Source organism: Mercenaria mercenaria, chromosome 10 (genome assembly GCF_021730395.1).
Source record: "Mercenaria mercenaria strain notata chromosome 10, MADL_Memer_1, whole genome shotgun sequence".
Lineage (NCBI taxonomy): Eukaryota > Metazoa > Mollusca > Bivalvia > Venerida > Veneridae > Mercenaria > Mercenaria mercenaria.
Genome location: NC_069370.1, coordinates 62,901,990 through 62,923,154, shown reverse-complemented (window position 1 = coordinate 62,923,154; position 21,165 = coordinate 62,901,990). Strand labels below are relative to the sequence as shown.

Here is a 21,165-nt window from a genome sequence, read left to right as displayed (position 1 = left end):
CAATAATAGCTCCTCTCTCTTTTGCAAATTATTGAATATAAAAAAGACGTGCCACACAATAACTGCATTCTTTTGTATTTCTGTGATTGTAATTATACATGATTTGCATTAACACTTTGAGACATAAAAGTATCTTGTTACAAATTGACAGTGACATACCTGAGGCCAAGACAATGTGTTAAGGTTTAGCAGTATATCACAAAACAACAAACTGTTTTAATACTTAATGAACAACATCTTGAAAAACAACTACCTGTCCAATACAAGTTTTACTGTTCTGTCCCACAGAGTTGGATACTTAGAATATTCTAAATGAGTTGTCCCCCTTTAAATAACAAAAGCTGTCTCCATAGGATGACACATGCCCCCGATGGCACTTTGAATGAATAGTTATGGCCGATGTTAGAGTTTAGGACCTTTGACCTACGGACCTGGGTCTTGCGCGAGACAACTCGTCTTACTGTGGTACACATTCATGCCCAATAATTTTAAAATCCATGCATGAATGACAAAGATATGGACCGGACACGCCTATCAATGCACTATCATGAAATATGACCTTTAACGTCTAAGTGTGACCTTGACCTTTGAGCTACGGACCTGGGTTTTGCGCGCGACACGTCGTCTTACTGTGGTACACATTCATGCCAAGTTATTTGAAAATCCATCCATCGATGACAAAGATATGGACCGGACACGAATGCACTATCATTGAAAATGACCTTTAACGTCTAAGTGTGACCTTGACCTTTGAGCTACGGACCTGGGTCTTGCGTGCGACACGTCGTCTTACTGTGGTACACATTCATACCAAGTTATTTGAAAATCCATCCATCGATGACAAAGATATGAACCGGACACGAAAATTGCGGACAGACTGACAGACCGACAGACGGTTCAAAAACTATATGCCTCCCTTCGGGGGCATAAAAATGTCATTTGTAAAGAAACAAATATAAACATTTGTCAAAAACATGTTTTACCAACTTATGTAAAGTTTAAACACTCGTGCAAGGTTGCAAATGCATCAGAACAAAGACATGTAACAGCTTTTTAAAAAGGGTGTGTTTTTAAAGGCGCTGAACTGTACAGAAATGTGGCCCCTTCAATATATTTATGATAAAATTGACAATGGTTTTGTAGAAAAATATAAATGTTTTATATGCTGTTAAATTTTAATGTAAGACAATGCTTTCTTTCTATGATTTGATGACATTCGAACGTTTTTTTCCGAAACATGGACCTATATCTTAATGTCTTAACATTTTATTGACTGCATTAGCAGTAAGCACATCAATTTATGTATTAAGTTGATTTAAGACCATTCTTTGTTTCAACAGGGTAAGATACTATATAACTGGAATTTGTACAGGTTCCCGGTTTATAACAGGATTGCTTACTTACACGATTCTGACATGCACAGCCTTGTTACTATATATAGAAAGGTATACTACAAAAAACATACAGAAATATACAGAAAACTTTATATATAGGAGTTCATACTGTTCTTGATACTAATAACAAGACTCCTTATTACATTGGACTTAGCTTTCGCAGATGGGGTGGTTCCAACGCAGTGACGGTGGAGGATTCGTCGCAGAAGCAGTGGATAAATATGGCCGGATGAATCTAATTGGTAAGTTTTATTTATTTGTTTTCAAGTTTAATTGGAAACAGCAAGTGAGGCAGAAGCCCACTATTGTACTATTCCTTGCCATTAATGTAAACACTTCTGTACAATTTGATGAGAGACATATAAACGATGGTGTCTACTTGTAGCAGTGAGCACAATGCCCAACTTTGTAGTGCTGACTCACTGGAATATCATGCCGTAGACATTTGGTATGATACCCCACCCGATCACATTATACTAACACCGGGCTGACCAGTCCTATTACTATCCTCTTCTTTGTTAGACGTTTGTATGTTTATAAAATATGAATGCATAAAAAACAACTTTTTTTAACTTTCATTCCCCCCTCCCCCAATCCACAAAAAATATATGAACAAACTTTCAATGGACTTTATTTGATTAACGTTTGATCCGATCCGATTTTTAATCATATACAATAAAAATATGTGACCCATAGAATATCATAACAATGTGGTATATTTAGCTGCTGTGTTATATAAGTGTAGGTTTTTCATAATTGTGTTAACTTATGCTTTATTTTCTTTTCATAGATACCACAGGGTTTAAAACCACTTTCTTTCTAACATTTTTCATAGTGGTAATTCAGCGTCGGTTTGGGAATAGGATGTTAAAAAAATAGACGTTTGACCCGATCCAGTTTTTACATCATATACAAAACAAGAGCTGTCACAATTGGTGACAAATGCCCCCGAAGTAGGCCAAAGAATGCCACAGTTGTATGCGCAAAAAAGAAATCACATCATTTTGTGACCTTGACCTTGACCTAAGAGGCATCGGTCATAAACTTGACACATTTCAATATAGTTAACATTTGTGTCAAATTATGTTCAAATCCCTTGATAAATGACAGTTATGGACCAGACAAGAAACACCTTTGACTTCTAAGTGTGACCTTGACCTTGGAGCTAGAGGTGTGGGTCTTGCAAATGACAACTCATCTCATTATAGGGAACATTTATGCCAAGTAATTTCAAAATCCCTTCAATGACAGAGTTACGGACCGGATAAGAAACAGACTATGTTAACTTTTGTCCTCTAAGTGTGACATTGACCTTGGAGCTAGAGGTCTGGGTCTTGCTCATGACATGTCGTCTCATTATGAGGATCATTTATGCCAAGTAATTTCAAAATCCTTTCATGAATGGCAGAGTTATGGGCCGGACACAAAACATACCCTGTTAACCTTTGACTTCTAAGTGTGACCTTGATCTTGGAGCTAGGGGTCTGGGTATTGCGCAAGACGCGTCTTCTCATTATGGTAAACATTTATACCAAGCTGTTTCAAAATCCCTTCATGGATGGCAGAGTTATGGACCGGACACGAAACAGACCATGTTAACCTTTGACCTCTAAGTGTGACCTTAACCTTGGAGCTAGGGGTCTGGGTCTTGCGCATGACACGTCGTTTCATTATGGGGAACATTTATGCCAAGTTGTTTCAAAATCCCTTAATGAATGGAAGAGTTATAACCCGGACAAGAATTTACATGACACACGGAGGGACGGACGGACAGAGCAATTTTCATATGCCCAGTTCTTCGGGGGCATAAAAATATGTTGAAATATATCCATAGAATATCACAACAATGTGGTTTATTTAGCTGCTGTGTTATATAAGTGTAGGTTTTTCATAATTGGGTTAATTTATCATGCTTTCTTTTCTTTTCAGAGATACCACAGGGTTTAAAATCCATTTCTTTCTAACTTTTTTCATACTAGTAATTCGGCGTTGGTTTGGGAACAGGATGTGAAAAACATTCTGACTGACATTATATCGTATTGCTTTATGTATATCATCTACAGTGAATAAAAATATTGACAAGAAAGTTTAGCATTACGGTATCGCTTCAATAAAAAGCTTTTAAGCAAATACGGGACAGGCAAGTATCTGTGGTCGCTCAGAAACTATGCAACTATGGATTAGTGATTTATACAAGGAGTCTTGAGTTATTAGTCAGTGTGATGTAATGACTGTTACCAAATCAAATCCCAGAAAAGTACAATTTATGTAAGTTTAAAGTCCAGAACTGATTAAAGGAATGGGACACACCGTAAAGCATTGCAATTGTATCAACCCTTCATTGCACTGGAATCATTTTTGGCCAATTATTTCGTATACCTGCATTGCCAGTTCATGGAATAAATGATGTTTGATAGTGTCATACTTACGCTATAATTCAAACGCCACTTTTTTATAAAAAAATTACAACTTAAATCGTAATTCTACAAAATCAACAGTCCCACATCTAACTGTTCAGAAGTGTTTACATTAATGGCAAGGATTTGCAATGAACTATAGCTTGTATCTAGTACATATAAGGCTCACTTGTTGTTTCTAGCCAAATGTGAACAACTAAAGATAAACTCATTAGAAAATTTACCGATGACAGTGGAAATACATTCACCCGGCCATATTTATTCACCGCTTCTGTGACGAATCCTCCACCACTGTGGCGGAACCGCCGCTTCTATGAAAGCTATGGCTAAAGTCACAAATGTAATATTCTTTTATCACATGTTAGCTTTTCCTGTTGAAATATCAAACATTCTATATTCTTTTACTATATAAATAAGTATATTTGACCAACGTCTTCTATAGATGTCAAAGCTTTATTACACTAGTGTATTATCATTTTTATTTAATGGCTTTATTATACTAAAACATGTGATAAATAGAGGATATTACATGAGTGTCTTTTCATACTGAATTTACAAATTGAAAAACAAGAGCAGTCTCTAAGACAGCCAATGCTCTACTATTCGAATTATTGAACCAGAAGCAGGAAAATATTACCATAAATGTTAAAATATCTATAGAGTTTATGCAAAACTTTAACCAGAAGTTTTATATTCAAAAGGGAATATAATTTCACCAAAATGCATATCAGAGTTATGGGTTTTGATGCAATCAACTAGTTTTATAACCTCGAAGGCACATGTAAAGTTTCAATTTAATATCTGTATTTGTTCTGCAGATAGTAACTTGCACGCAAAACTTTAACCTGAATTTTCTAAGTCTAAAACGGGCCATAATTTGCCCAAAATATATGTCAGAGCTATGGGACTTGACCCAGTGAGGTTGGTAACTGATCTTTGAAGATTTTGAAGACATCTGACTGAAACGTTCACCACATCAGGAGAAAGTGCAAATATTTTCTGGATGCATTGGCTTGCTTCAAGATCATGTCAAGGTCACACTTTGGGTTCATATGACTTTTTTCGTGTCCGCTCTGTAACTCTTGAACTGCTTGAAATATTTTTTAAAAACTTGACACAATTGTTTACCAAATCAAGACGACGTGCTGAGCACAGGTTTCAGATGGCTTGCTTTAAGGTCAAAGTCTCCGGGGTCAAAGATAATACTTTCTGGTGTATATTGCTCCGCATTGCGGTGTTCTTGTTCTCCCTTTTAACATTTTTTTGATCTGGTAAACGATGTGTAAAATCTAATGGAAAAGTTTCATCCAGAACAACGTTTCTGTCTAAATGTACTGGACATTTTACTACGTATTCATAATCATCTTACCTTTAAGTTAGTTTACTGACTTTATAAACTAGACATTAAACATTAACTACGGCAATGTAACTTTTTAAATTTATGATTATATGAATGTTAAACTGATCCTCGTTGACCAGATTAAAGATTCTACATGTGTAATATTTTGTAGAGCTTAATTTGCAAAATACTCAATGTAAAATATAAAATAATTTTGTATTTTATGCAAATGCGCAGCTATTCGAAAGGTTTGCGTAACATCCACGAAGCAAAAAATTAGCAGAAAGGGAAGAAAAGGATTAGCGTAAAGTCTTAAAAATAATGTCAAACTTTCCACTATCTATTAGAATTTTATAATAACGTATCTTTAATAAAATACTGCACTAGAAATGCATAGCACAGTGCTTTTTTGAAAAATAAAAATTATCTATCTAGATGCGTTTCGAAATATGCGAAAAACACCGGTTCTGTCCTTAATTCTCCAAGTCAAAATATTAACCAAATAGCATCGGATGCATGATATTTGTATGCACTTTGTGTGGGGTTTAAAACACACACAAGAATTTACAAATGCAAACAGATAAAGTTTTCAAGAAGCAATCTATGGGTTACTGTATGTTTATGTTACTACAGATATTTAACAAATAATTTAATTTCTTTGATTTTGTCGAAACAATAACAAAATCACCAACAAAATGTATCTAAGTTTATTTTGACAATCAAACAGTAAGCAAGTTATGTTTTGGCGAAATTAAACAACTTTTTTATGATAAAAGATTAAATTAGAGTAATTTTAACCGTAAATGCATGCAGATTCTTGCCAATGCTGTAATGTCTTGATCATCACAATTGTATAATATATTGTTCAAACGAATGGCATAAGTTTGTATTGTTCCGGATTAAAATTTGGGTAAATGACTGTGTTATGAATTTTAAGACAAACTTTTTAAAACAAACTGAAACTGGTAACTATACGTCAGTACATCATCATTAGCGACTCAGGCATTCAGCTTTGATTGTCATTCTGTAGTAAACCGAGTGTGGTCAGACAATCTAATGGCAAAAAAGTTACTCAGGAACAAACAAGTTTACTTGTCTCTATAATGTACTGGACATTCTTCTTATCGTATTTCACTAATCACTCTTACTTTCTACATTTAGTTATACTGACTTTTAGTAAACCTAGACATTAAACATAACTACGGCGAATTGTTAACGTTTATTATACATCTATATGATCTATATGATATGTTAAACTGTCATCGTTGACCATGATTTAACGGATTCTAGCTATGTTGTAATATAAATTTGTAGAGCTCTAATTTAAAAATATTATATTAAATAATATAATAATATTTTGTTAGCTTCTTAAATGTCCTAAAAGCAAGCAACATATTCTCGAATTTAGGTGTTTAAAAGTGTTTTACTGAACTCACGATTTCTGCAAAACATTACAGAAAGGGAAGAATAAGGATTTGCTACAAGGCTTAAACAATAATTGTCAAACTTTCCACTATTCTACCCCCTAATCTACGGGACATTTCTTTATAATATACGGGTCATCGTTTCAATGAAAATAGCTGCCCACATAGAAACAGCAGTAGCATTGGCTATACGTTTTGAAAGAAGGTAAATATATAAAGTATCTATCTAAGATAAGCGATTTCGAAAGTACTGTTCGAAAAATTCGTAACAAATCTTGGTTCTGTGCCTGTACATTGTCCAGAGTCAAAATATTAACCAAATAGACATCCTGGATGCAGATGATATTTGTATGCACCTAGTTTGAGTAGGAGGGTATAAAGGAACATAAAGAACTTTACAAATGGCAAAAAGTAACGTCTTTCAACGAGCATCTGATGGGGTTAGTCTTATAGATTATGACTCGTAGACTATGTTCAGAATATTTAACTGAAATCAATATAAAATTTCACTTTGATTTTTAGTAACGAGAACAATAACCTATAAGATATTCAACCAACAAAGATCTAAGTATTATTTTAGACATATCAAACCAGTTTTAAGCAAGTTGTTATTAAGACAGTGGTACCTTAAAACAAGCCTCGTAGATTATAGATAAAAAATTACGTTTTAGATATAAATTTTTGCACACAGTAAAGTGATGAATTTTTATTCTTGTCAATGTATAAGGCTCTTGAAAATCACATAAAATGTTAGGATTATTATGCTCAAACGACATATGGTCCATTTTGTATTTTTGTCCCGTAGATTTCCAAAATTTGGCGACATGGGACTATTAGATACGGTGGTATGTTTAGGACATGCATTTTTTTTTTTAAGATTAAATTATCCTGAGCGATCAAAATCTTATCTCGTGCGCACGACATCTTATCTTGAGCGATCAACATCTTATCTCGAGCGATCAACATATTATCTTCAGCGATCAACATATTATCTTCAGCGATCAACATCTTTTTTCGTGCGCACGACATCTTATCTTGAGCGATCAACATCTTATCTCGTGCGCACGACATCTTATCTTGAGCGATCAACATCTTATCTTGAGCGATCAACATATTATCTTGAGCGATCAACATATTATCTTGAGCGATCAACATCTTATTTCGTGCGCACGACATCTTATCTTGAGCGATCAACATCTTATCTTGAGCGATCAACATATTATCTTGAACGATCAACATATTATCTCGAGCGATCAACATCTTATCTCGAGCGATCAACATATTATCTTGAGCGATCAACATCTTATCTTGAGCGATCAACATCTTATCTCGTGCGCACGACATCTTATCTTGGACGATCAACATATTATTTTGAGCGATCAACATCTTATTTCGTGCGCACGACATCTTATCTTGAGCGATCAACATCTTTTCTCGAGCGATCAACATATTATCTTGAGCGATCAACATATTATCTTGAGCGATCAACATCTTATCTCGAGCGATCAACATATTATCTTGAGCGATCAACATATTATTTCGAGCGATCAACATCTTATCTCGTGCGCACGACATCTTATCTTGAGCGATCAACATATTATCTTGAGCGATCAACATATCATCTTGAGCGATCAACATATTTTCTCGAGCGATCAACATCTTTTCTTGGTCATCTTATCAATATCTATTAAGGACCTTTGTGTAAATTCAGATCATTAGTAAAAACATACGGCTGCCACCGTTTTGTTTTTATTTAGATTATACTTATAACCGTTTCACATTTTTGCAGGGTTAGACATTTAAATACGGAAAATGATAAAAAAGGCAGCAAAAAATCAGTGATGATGTAAAGAAATAAATTTAAGTCCTTGACAAAAAAAGTAGTATGTAGGCTTCGCTATGGAAGCCCTGGAGGTACAACTGATTTCCGAAATTCCCACTTCTGACTTCTAACTTTTGCACTTCTCACTTTCAACTTCTTGACTTCCTACTTCCTACGTCTAACTTCCACACTTCTGACGTCTAACTTCCGCACTTCTGACTTCCAACTTCCCGACTTTCGACTTCTTTATCCAACTTCCACACTTCTTACTTCCGACTTTTCACTTCTTACTTCCTTCTTCTAACTTTCGCACTTTTGACATCTAACTTCCCACTTCTGACTTCCAGCTTCCTGACTTCATACTTCCGACTTCCAACTTCCACACTTCTTACTTCCGACTTCCAAAAAAGGAAAGTTGGCAGTCAGATGTGCGAAGTTGGAAGTCAGAAGTCAGGAAGTTAGAAGTCAGAAGTGTGAAAGTTAGAAGTCAGAAGTGCGATAGTTAGAAGAGGGAAGTAAGAAGTCAAGAAGTCGGAAGTAAGAAGTGTGGAAGTTGGAAATCAGAAGTCGAAAGGCAGGAAGTTAGAAGTCAGAAGTGCGGAAGTTAGAAGTCAGAAGTGCGGAAGTTAGAAGAGGGAAGTAAGAAGTCAAAAAGTCGGAACTAAGAAGTTTGGAAGTTGGAAATCAGAAGTCGAAAGTCTGGAAGTTAGAAGTGCGGAAGTTAGAAGTCAGAAGTGCGGAAGTTAGAAGAAGGAAGTTAGAAGTCAAGAAGTCGGAAGTAAGAAGTTCGGAAGTTTGAAATCAGAAGTCGAAAGTCAGGAAGTTGGAAGTCAGAAGTGTGGAAGTTAGAAGTCAGAAGTGCGGACGTTAGAAGTAGGAAGTAGGAAGTCAAGAAGTTGGAAGTGAGAAGTGCAAAAGTTAGAAGTCAGAAGTGGGAAGTACGGAAATCAATTGTCCCTCCAGGGCTTCCATACTTCGCCCATATATTAAACGATTTTTCTTGTTTTCTCTTAATTCAAACATGCAACTTTTTTGCGCGAATTTATCAGTCGAACTGAAATTTGTTGCTGTTCTAACATGCAGTATGCATCATTGGTTATGTTCATTTGATTTTGAAGATAGGATGACCAATTATATGCATTGCTTTCCCAATTGATGTGATAAACTTGTACATGTACTTGTGGGAAATTTAAATAACAGCGGAATAGGCGGGACCCTAATTAACAACTTATCCGTATGTTTTACTGATGACCTAAATGCACACACAAAGGGCCTAAATATATATAAATAAGATGTCGTGCGCTCGAGATAAGATGTTGATCGCACAAGATAAGATGTTGATCGCTCAAGATAATATGTTGATCGCTCGAGATAAGATGTTGATCGCTCAAGATAATATGTTGATCGCTCGAGATAAGATGTTAATCGCTCAAGATAAGATGTCGTGCGCATGAAATAAGATGTTGATCGCTCGAGATAAGATGTTGATCGCTCAAGATAATATGTTGATCGCTCGATATAAGATGCTGATCGCTCAAGATAATATGTTGATCGCTCAAGATAATATGTTGATCGCTCGATATAAGATTTTGATCGCACGAGATAAGATGTTGATCGCTCAAAATAATATGTTGATCACTCAAGATAAGATGTTGATCGCTCGAGATAATATGTTGATCGCTCAAGATAACATGTTGATCGCTCGAAATAATATGTTGATCGCTCGAGATAATATGTTGATCGCTCAAGAAAACATGTTGATCGCTCGAGATAATATGTTGATCGCTCAAGATAATATGTTGATCGCTCGAGAAAAGATGTTGATCGCTCAAGATAAGATGTCGTGCGCACGAAATAAGATGTTGATCGCTCAAGATAATATGTTGATCGCTCGATATAAGATTTTGATCGCTCAAGATAATATGTTGATCGCTCAAGATAATATGTTGATCGCTCGAGATAATATGTTGATTGCTCAAGATAAGATGTTGATCGCTCGAGATAATATGTTGATCGCTCAAGATAACATGTTGATCGCTCGAGATAATATGTTGATCGCTCAAGATAAGATGTCGTGCGCACGAAATAAGATGTTGATCGCTCGAGATAAGATGTTGATCGCTCAAGATAATATGTTGATCGCTCAAGATAAGATGTTGATCGCTCAAGATAATTTGTTGATCGCTCAAGATAATATGTTGATCGCTCAGGATAAAATGTTGATCGCTCGAGATAATTTGTTGATCGCTCAAGATAACATGTTGATCGCTCGAAATAAGATGTTGACCGCTCAAGATAAGATGTCGTGCGCACGAAATAAGATGTTGATCGCTCGAGATAAGATGTTGATCGCTCAAGATAATATGTTGATCGCTCAAGATAACATGTTGATCGCTCAAGATAATATGTTGATCGCTCAAGATAATATGTTGATCGCTCGAGATAAGATGTTGATCGCTCACGATAAGATGTCGTCCGCACGAGATAAGATGTTGATCGCTCAAGATAATATGTTGATCGCTCAAGATAAGATGTTGATCGCTCGAGATAAGATGTTGATCGCTCAAAATAATATGTTGATCGCTCGATATAAGATGTTGATCGCTCAAGATAAGATGTTGTGCGCACGAGATAATATGTTGATCGCTCGAGATAAGATGTCGTGCGCACGAGATAAGATGTTGATCGCTCAAGATAAGATGTCGTGCGCACGAGATAATTTAATCTTAAAAAAAAATAACATATGTCCTAAACATACCACCGTAATTAGATACAAAAATGTACAAAATTTATTCTTTTCTTAAACTTTCATGTCTCTTCCTAAAGCCTAGCATACCATTACCTAAAACGATGCATAAGTTTAACCTACTGTGGACGTTTTGCACACATACAACTATTTAAATATAATAAAAATCTACTGGCGACATTGAGTTTTTGAGACCCATGCTTTCCTTTTACCATTATGAGCCAAACTGAAATTGATGCAAAATATACTAAACCAGTATTAATTTTCGGTGGAAAGGTTGTTCTTTACAATAACAGTGATTACTTCTATCATCTGTTTAGGTGGAAATAAATAATATTACACGTCGGCGACGTCAATTGACCAGGTTAACTGAGAATGCGTCAATAGATGTATGTACTTGCACGCAAACTTTAACCATGACTTTCTAAGTTCAAAAGGGGGCATAATATTGGCAAAATGCAGGTCAGAGTTATAGGACTTGATGCTATCAGCTACTTTTATAACCCCAAAGACATATGTGAAGTTTCAATTCAATATCTGCATTCAAAAAGGTTTGGAGATAGTAACTTGCATGTAAAACTTTTACCAGGATTTTCTAAGTTCAAACGGGGGCATAATTTGCTCAAAATACATGTCAGAGTTATGGGACTTGACCCAGTGAGGTTGGTAACTGATCTAGAAAAAAAATTAGTTTCAAAGCTATATGCCTTTAAATGATAGCTGTGGGTGAGTAGAATAAGTCGAGCTAAAATTTTTTTTAAAAAATGCGAGGATCTGCCGAGTATTTTATCAATTTTTTTCTATGAGTTTAATAAACTCAATATGGAAAGTCACTAGAACATTCACATGTTAGCCTTTCCTGTCGAAACATCAAAAAATCTACTTTCTGTAAACAAGTCAAATTGACAAACGTCTCCAGTATACTTTAGACGACGTGAACGTCAAAGCTTTATTACACTAGTGTATTATTATTTTTATGTAACAGCTTTATGACACTCCCGCGACGTCAAACATGTGATAAAACATTAATTGTATGGCTTACCAGCCAACAGTAAAAATATTTGCACTCAGTCGTACAATAGTATTAGCACAACTTATACAATGTTGATGTAGTGGTTTATAGTCAACAATGGTTTTGTACTTTTAATAATGGAACGGTCCATTATTAAGGTAATGTTATTCAGAACGATAGTGGTTCCTTCCTAAATGACGTTGATTTCCCTAATCGCCAGACGAGTATATAAACTGAACTGTCAAATGTCAAAATCAAACTATAGGCTATAAATGTACAATAATTATACGATGAACAAAAAGTGTCCAGATATGCATAAAATACAAATGGGCATGAACAATACACATACTGAGAAAAAAATAATGAGAACAAAACAACAGAACGGATAACTATGCAATTGTATCCCATTTTCCTACATGATAAGTTTTATAATTCTGCAATGAAAATGATTACAAAACTAAAATACAACTTTGTATAAGGGTGCACTACTGTCAAGAAAATCCTCATCATAATAATTTTACTGAAAAATTTGATAGACCCATATCCGGGTACTAGACATAAGCTATGAAACATTTACTTAGGGACTACTTCAATTTGAGAAATAATTTTAAAGCTGGTTGTCAACAGTATAGCTGACTTGCTAATTTATGCTTGTTTGACACTACACTGATTCGGAGACGCGCTCCAGCTGTCAGTTGTGCCAAAGACAATGCAAGCACCATTTACCATGGTAGCGTCAAAATATTATTAGAGACCACTGTCGCGGCTTTCGGACAGCCTGGAGAGTATCTTCCTGTTTTTCCTTTTGTAAGATCTATTTTATACAGACTTAACATTATTATAAACTGACGCTTTATATCAATAATTACTTATAAGATTTATATTTTCTAAAATTTCATTAAAATACAGTATTAACTACACATGTACATTTACCGAACCCAATGTTTAAACTATAGCCTAAACAAACACAGACATATAATCATTTTACAACAACTTACATTACCAAGTTAACATTCTATAAACACAACAGCTTACTTTGTTTGTTAATGTGTTTAATGTTTAAAGAATCGTCGATCCTCCATTCCTCCACCTCCACCCCGCCTTCAAAGAGTCAGCCTTAGATATACATTGACACAAATAACTGGTTTTCAGTCTGCTTTTTGCACACAAAAGCCGGAACAAGTGAACATCTGTATAACCTTGCCTTTTTGCGTAATACAATTTCAACTAAGTTTGCAAAACACAGTCACATCCACTAAAGTTTTAGTCAACTCCCTTTAAATTCTTCTGTTTACAATTATTTCGAAGAAAAAAATGCCCCTTCATGAGCACTATCATTTGTAGTTTTTCTAGCCTTTGTGACGTAAATGATATGATGAAGGGTTGGAATTTTTGTATAAATTGGCACAGCGGCAAGACAATGAAGTACGAAACCAAGGGTAACGAGTTCGAACCTACGCTCCGCCAACCACAAGTATTAACAAATATTTTTGGTCATAACATTAAACCCAGGACCAATGAAAGACATTTTATACCCTGCAAGTAAAATAACAAATGAATCTTTATGGTTGCTCTTAATTTTATCATCTGTTTCTTTAAAAACCTAAAATTAAAGCAGCATGCCTCCAGATTTGGCTAAAAAATAATCTTTCTTTCAAATTTGGTCATATTATGAACATTAGAATATGACTTATTGTTTCTAAAATATTTTAAAAATTCCAAATCAAGAAAAAAAAGATGACTGCTTCGGGAATCGAACCCCGGACCTCCGCCGCAATAAAGACATTTTCCCGTCGTCGTAACCAATAGTGCTATAGCTGAAGTAGTGAATAATGACTTCAAAATATAGATATTAATAATCGAGACAGTTTACCTGGAGTAAAAGCGTGACAAACCGTTTTTGATTTTCATTGTAAAAAGTAGTAAAAACAGCAAAGTCTCCGGTGTTTCCGTAGCATAAAGTTTGTCAGTAATTAAGTTTTAAAGCCTTCTTAAGAAATATAGCATTTATTTCAAGATATCTAAAAAAATATTTACTTTTTGTTGTCGAACGATTTGGAGGCATGCCGCTTTAAAATGACTGCCAATAAATACAACCAGTGCAAATTATTACTTCTAGTCTAAAACAAACCAAACAACAAAAACAATATTCAGTAATACTTGGTGATGTTCATGCTTTAAAGAGACGATATGTAAATATTTGAATAGTACATTTATACAATACCTGTTGATGTAGCTTTAACAGAATGGAAAAGGTTCAGTAAATCTGAATATAACTTTTGAAAAAAAAGTATTGTGATTAACAAGAGCTGTCAGTGGACAGCGTGCTCGACTATTCTCAGTGCAATAGTATAATATAACCTATGAGTAAAACTATAACATTACAATAAGCATATTCTAAGTCGAAAAGGGGCCATAATTCAGTCAAAATGCTTAATAGAGTTGCAGACTGGGGTTATGATGGTAAACAAGTATGCAAAATATCAAAGCAATATCTCAATGGACTTTGAACATATTTGTGGTAGTACGCAAACTTTAACATTTATTCTAAGTCAAAAAGGGGTCATAATTCAGTCAAAATGCTTGACAGAGTTGCCTCCTCCTTATTACAGACTGGGTCATGATGGTAAACAAGTATGCAAAATATGAAAGCAATATCTCAATGGACTTTGAAAATATTTGGGGTGGTACGCAAACTTTAACATTTATTCTAAGTCGAAAAGGGGCCATAATTCAGTCAAAATGCTTGATAGAGTTGCATCCACCTTATTACAGACTGGGGTCATGATGATAAACGAGTATGCAAAATATGAAAGCAATATATCAATGGACTTTGAAAATATTTGGGGTGGTACGCAAACTTTAGCATTTATTCTAAGTCGAAAAGGGGCCATAATTCAGTCAAAATGCTTGTTAGAGTTGCCTCCTCCTTTTAACAGACTGGGGTCATGATGGTAAACAAGTATGCAAAATATCAAAGCAATATCTCAATGGACTTTGAAAATATTTGGGGTGGTACGCAAACTTTAACATTTGTGTGACGCTCACGCTAACGCTAACGCCGACGCCGGGGCGAGTAGGACAGCTCCCCTATTCTTCGGATAGTCGAGCTAAAAACTGTGTTAAAGAGACAGACATATTTATCTATTTAACCTGAACCGCTACGGAAACAGATTTCAGACCTCATGTCAGTATGATCTTGACCTTTGATTTACTTACTCATCGGACCAGGGGCAATGGCCGGTCTATGAAAATCTATGGCTGTATTAAGTGATTGATTTGAGACCAAAGGGTAAAAAGCGACAAACAAACAGGCCGTCCAGCCTACTGGTATGGTAAACAATAATACTATGATTAGACCCTTTTCTTCGAAACTGAAGTACAATGATATTCAAGAAGTAACTTACTCTCAGTAGGTCCATCACCAATTTCAAAAAGAACAGTCATTCCCTCTGCTGCACGCCGCCTCCTGCCTGAGCTTTCAGAAATGATCTTTACAATCCTGATCTTATTTACAGCAATATTCAACAAGGCTGCTATATTTTGTATCATTCTGTCACTATCGAAGAAATCCTCCTCGCTTACGGATGGAAAACCAAATGCAACAACAATCACATTGGCACGTTTTAGAAAGATTGTTCTTGTGCCTCCCTTGATGACGAAATAAATCAAACGAGCTTCCCGATCTATATAGTTAGACCCGTGGTCATTAGAACAAGTAGGAATGTAACTGACGCCTTCCTCGTTTTTAAGCCTGAAATTGTTATTGGCGTCTATTTCCCCGTTAGTTGGTAACACGTGTTTTGTGCCATCTTCTATGTAGACGTCAATTCGATTTGGATTCAGGTAGTATAAGGCGACTACCGCACACTTGTCGTCTCCAGCACGAATCAAGGCGAAGCGGATTAGGTCCGGTTGGGTACTGCTGAAATAAATGGCTGAAATAGAAAAAAAACAAGTGAATAAAGTATTGCCATGCAATACAAAGTCCCACACTGGAAGGCACCTAATTCTCTCTACTACAGTATAACATAATGAACTGATATCTGTCAATAAACAATATTCTACTATATATGCAATATGCTGATATGACAAAACTCTTAGATTAAACTTTTTATATATAAAAACATACAGCTCTTTTCATACGGCATTTTTGGCCGATAATCAAAAAGACATCATATAATTTATTTATAGTATACACCTAAAAGTTGGATTTACATGCATGCTGTACCACAGAAAACTGGTCTCAATTTTTCCCTACGGACAGTAATAAATAAGTTACGATATAATCTATTTATAGTAAACAAAGGGACGTAATTCTAAACAAGAGGGTCATGATGATCCTGAATCGCTCACCTGAGTAATATGAGCCACATGTTTCAAATGTCAAACTGATGCTAAAATATTAGAAAGTAGGTCAGTAGGTCATATTTATGGTCACTGAAAGTCAGTTTTAAGATCGGTGTGCAAAAATGTACATGTCATCCAAATTTCAAGGCTGTCTCTTAAAAAGCAAGAAAGTAGGTCAGTAGGTCAAGGTCATAAGGTCACAGTCAGGTGACCCCTAATCACTTTGGGTCATCAGGTAATTATAATCAAACAGTCTAGGAAATTTGATCTAATAATTTTAAGTATTTATTCCTATATAACTCATATAACAAGTGACCCCCAGGGTGAGGCCTCTTTTCACCCCAGGGGAATAATTTGAACAATCTTGTTAGACATCCACTAAGCAATGCTACATACCAAATATCAATGGCCTATGCCTTGAACTTTCAGACAAGAGGATTTTTCCCCTATATAAGTCTATGTTAAATTTGGGACCCCCAGGGTAGGAGCTCTTTTAACCCCAGGGGCATAATTTGAACAATTTTGGTAGAGGACCACAAGGCAATGCAACATACCAAATATCAAAAGCATAGGCCTTGCAGTTTCAGGAAGAAGATTTTTAAAGTTTTTTTCCCTATATAAGTCTATGTAATATATGGGACACCCCGGGGCATGGCCTCTTTTCACTCCAGGGTTATGATTTGAACAACTTTGGTAGAGGACCTCAAGGCAATGCTACATACCAAATTTTAAAGGCCTAGCTCTTGTGGTTTTAGACAAGAAGAGTTTTAAAGTTTTGTCCTATATAAGTCTATGTAAAACTTGAGACCCCCCCGGGGCGGGGCCTCTTTTCACCCAAGGGGCATAATGTGAACAATCTTCAAAGAGGACCATTAGATGACGCCACATGCCAAATATCAAGGCTCTACCCCTTGCAGTTTTGGACAAGAAGATTTTTAAAGTTTTTTCCTTTCTGTTGCCATGACAACTAGAGTTCTAATGGAATTCAATTCTTTGAACAATTTTGAAAGGGGACCACCCAAATATCATTCTTGTGAAGTTTGATGTAATTCTGTCCAGTGGTTTTCAAGAAGAAGATTTTTTAAGAAATGTTGACGGACGGACGACGCACGTCACACGACGGACATTGAGCGGTCACAAAAGCTCACCATGAGCCTTTGGCTCAGGTGAGCTTAAAACAATGGTGCCTAAAAGTGGTGAAAATTTGTGCCAAGTTACATCAAAATCCCTCCAAGCATGAAGAAGAAAATTTGCCCCGGACAAAGTTATTTTAACCTCAAAGTGTGATATTGACCTTAGACCTAGGGAATGATTCTTGCTAAAAAAAAATCTTCACGTGGTAGAGAGTACCTATGCCAATTTACATCGAAATCCCTCCATGCATGAAGAAGAAATGCTATGCACAAAGCCATTCTTGTATCTGACATTTCGTGGGGTTAATGCAGAAAGGAGACAAGTGCCTTCTTTATTCATATGAAGATGTCTCCTTTCTGCATTAACCCCACAATTTGAGTTATGGACTGGACAGGAATAAAAGTCCTGTTGACATTTGACCTCATATTTAGACATTGACCTTTGAGCCAGGAGTCCAGGATTTGTGCATGACACGTTTTGTTATCATGAGAAACATTTCTGCAAAGTGATATTAAAATCCTTTCATGAAAGAAAGGTAAACATTCATGCCAAATATAAACAAGATTGCTCCATGCATGTAAAAAGTATTGCCCGGACAAAGAAATCCGGATGGACGCACTAATGCACACTGAGTAGCAATTTGAACGACTATATCTTCGCTCTCCGCAAACTGGCTCGACAATAAGATGAGCTTGTAAAATATGGACACCTATGAAGGCATCCCGAGATCACTATGACATTTGTCCTTTGACCAACAGACCCCATAAACAATAAGGGTCATCTACTGTCCACATGCATTCATGCTAAAAAGTTTGACGCCAGTAGGCCAAAGCTTTCTTTGGCTATCAATAAGATGTCCATGATCGAAAGACACATAAACTGATTAAATGAGAGCCATAAAACTGACACAAATGTGTGAAAACTGTCTTCTTTATGCATCTAAGGATCGCTAGAGTGCATCTAATTTTTTAAATTAACAAATGCCTGTGAACAGGATATGTTGAAATTTGCACGTCTACATACTGTACATTCACTGTGCAGCTACAGTAGATTTCCACCTAATGGGCATGCCAAAACAACGGGCACGCTGAAATTGCGGCCACTTTTTCAAAGTACAAAATAAATTTGTTCTTTATTCATTATAGATATTGACCAGTACAGCGGGCACATCGCTAATGCAGCATTGTGGCCACTTTACTATGTGCTAACCGGCCATAACTATGAGTAGATAAAAAGATGGACCCAGACATCCTTTGTTTATTTAACTCAATGCCCTTGTTTTTTTTTAACACGGTGTAAATGATCCCCTGCCTTGGGCAATTTACAACAAGGTACATCGATCAATACAAGTGTATTTTAATCAGGTACACTGCATCCGTATCGCCTGGACATTTGTTATACAAATGTAAGAGCAAATTCAAGTGTTTACAGATCCATGATGAAATGCTGAATTTTTTTTGTCAATTTGGTTGTGAAAACTTTAATTGTTGAGCAATTAGCAGCAGTTATCCTCATGTAAGTATCACTTTAACCTTTTTGATCTCAAAGGAGAAACTAGAAAATGCTTTTGTAAAAAAGCGCATGTCTCCCCCAATGCAAAGTCCTATAGGCAAGAAGTCAATAGGGGTCAGGAGCAAAAATCAAAGAGACACTGATGGTTGGCTGCAATAGGGATCATCTACTTGGCATGTCCAGTCATCCCGCTAAATTTCAACACTCTTGGCCTAGTGGTTCTCAAGTCACTGTTCAGGCTCCTGTGACCTTGACCTTTGATCAAGTGACCTCAAAATAAATAGGGGTCATCTACTCTGCATGTCCAATCATCCTATTAAGTTTCAACATTGTAGGTCAAGTGGTTCTCAAGTTATTTCCAAAAAATGATTTTACATGAACAGGCCACTGTGACCTTGACCTTTAACAGACTGACCCCAAAATCAATAGGGGTCATCTACTCTGCATGTTCAATGATCTATGAAGTTTCAACAATTCTGGGTCAATGGTGGTTCTCAAGTTATTGATCAGAACTGGTTATCAATGTTCAGGGCCTTGTGACCTTGACCTTTAACGGAGTAGCCCCAAAAACAATAGGGGTCATTTTCTCTGCATGAACAATCATCCTATGAAGTTTCAACATTCTGGGTCGAGAGGTTCTCAAGTTATTGATTGGAAATGGTTTTCCATGTTCAGGCCCCTGTGGCCTTGACCTTTAACAGAGTGACCCTTAAATCGTTAGGGGTCATCTACTCTGCATGACCAATCATCCTATGAAGTTTCAGCATTCTGGGTCAAGTGGTTCTCAAGTTATTGACCGGAAATGGTTTTCAATGTTCAGGCCCCTGTGACCTTGACCTTTCACAGAGTGACCCCAAAATCGTTAGGGGTCATCTACTCTGCATGACCAATCATACTATTATGTTTCAACATTCTGGGTCAAGTGGTTCTGAAGTTATTGACCGGAAATGGTTTTCAATGTTCAGGCCCCTGTGACCTTGACCTTTAATGGAGTGACCCCAAAATCGATAGGGGTCATCTACTTTGCATGTACAATCATCCTATGAAGTTTCAACATTCTGGGTCAAGTGGTTCTTTAGTTATTGATCGGAAATGGTTTTCCATGTTCAGGCCCCTGTGACCTTGACCTTTGATGGAGTGACCCCAAAATCAATAGGGGTCAATTACTCTTATGACCAATCATCCTATGAAGTTTTAACATTCTGGGTCAAGTGGTTCTCTAGTTATTGATTGGAAATGGTTTTCAATGTTCAGGCCTCTGTGACCTTGACCTTTGATGGAGTGATCCCAAAATCAATAGGGGTCATCTACTCTTCATGACCAATCATCCTATGAAGTTTCAACATTCGGGGTCAAGTGGTTCTCTAGTTATTGATCGGAAATGGTTTTCAATGTTCAGGCCCCTGTGACCTTGACCTTTGACGGAGTGACCCCAAAATCAATAGGGGTCATCTACTGTTCATGATCAATCATCCTATGAAGTTTCAACATTCTGGGTCAAGTGGCTCTCTACTTATTGATCGGAAATGGTTTTCAATTTTCAGGCCTCTGTGACCTTGACCTTTGACGGAGTGACCCCAAAAACAATAGGGGTCGTCTACTCCAGCAGCCCTACAACCCTATGAAGTTTGAAGGTTCTAGGTCAAATGGTTCTCCAGTTATTGCTCGGAAATGAAGTGTGACGTACGGACGGACGGACGGACGGAAGGACAGACGGACGGACGGACAGGGCAAAAACAATATGTCTCCTGGGGGAGACATAATTACTTGTATTGAATGATATGATAATTGTGTCAATTATGCAGGGGATTTTTGTTCTTTAATTTGGTTTGTAGGCCTAAATGACTTTACTGAACATAGAAAATTATGACAGTTTGCTCACATTCTTCAAAACATCATAGAAATTGATTCCTTTTGGTCGTTTGTTGAAATCACTTGAGTAAGTCCGATTAATTTGCTGATTAAATGCATGCAGATTTTGGTTTCATTCTGCATTTTGCATTCTTACAAAATAG

General features: G+C 36.4%; 1 protein-coding gene across 3 annotated transcripts in view; it reads right to left on the bottom strand.

Moving 5' to 3' along the window:
* LOC123560681 (fibrocystin-L-like) overlaps positions 1–21,165 on the bottom strand; it is a 93,242-nt gene that overhangs the window by 36,804 nt on the left and 35,273 nt on the right. For all 3 annotated transcript variants that reach the window (XM_053553217.1, XM_053553220.1, XM_053553219.1), the window contains exon 12: positions 15,562–16,092. In XM_053553217.1, the coding sequence (XP_053409192.1) occupies positions 15,562–16,092 (531 nt within the window). The remainder of the gene's footprint in view (positions 1–15,561; positions 16,093–21,165) is intronic.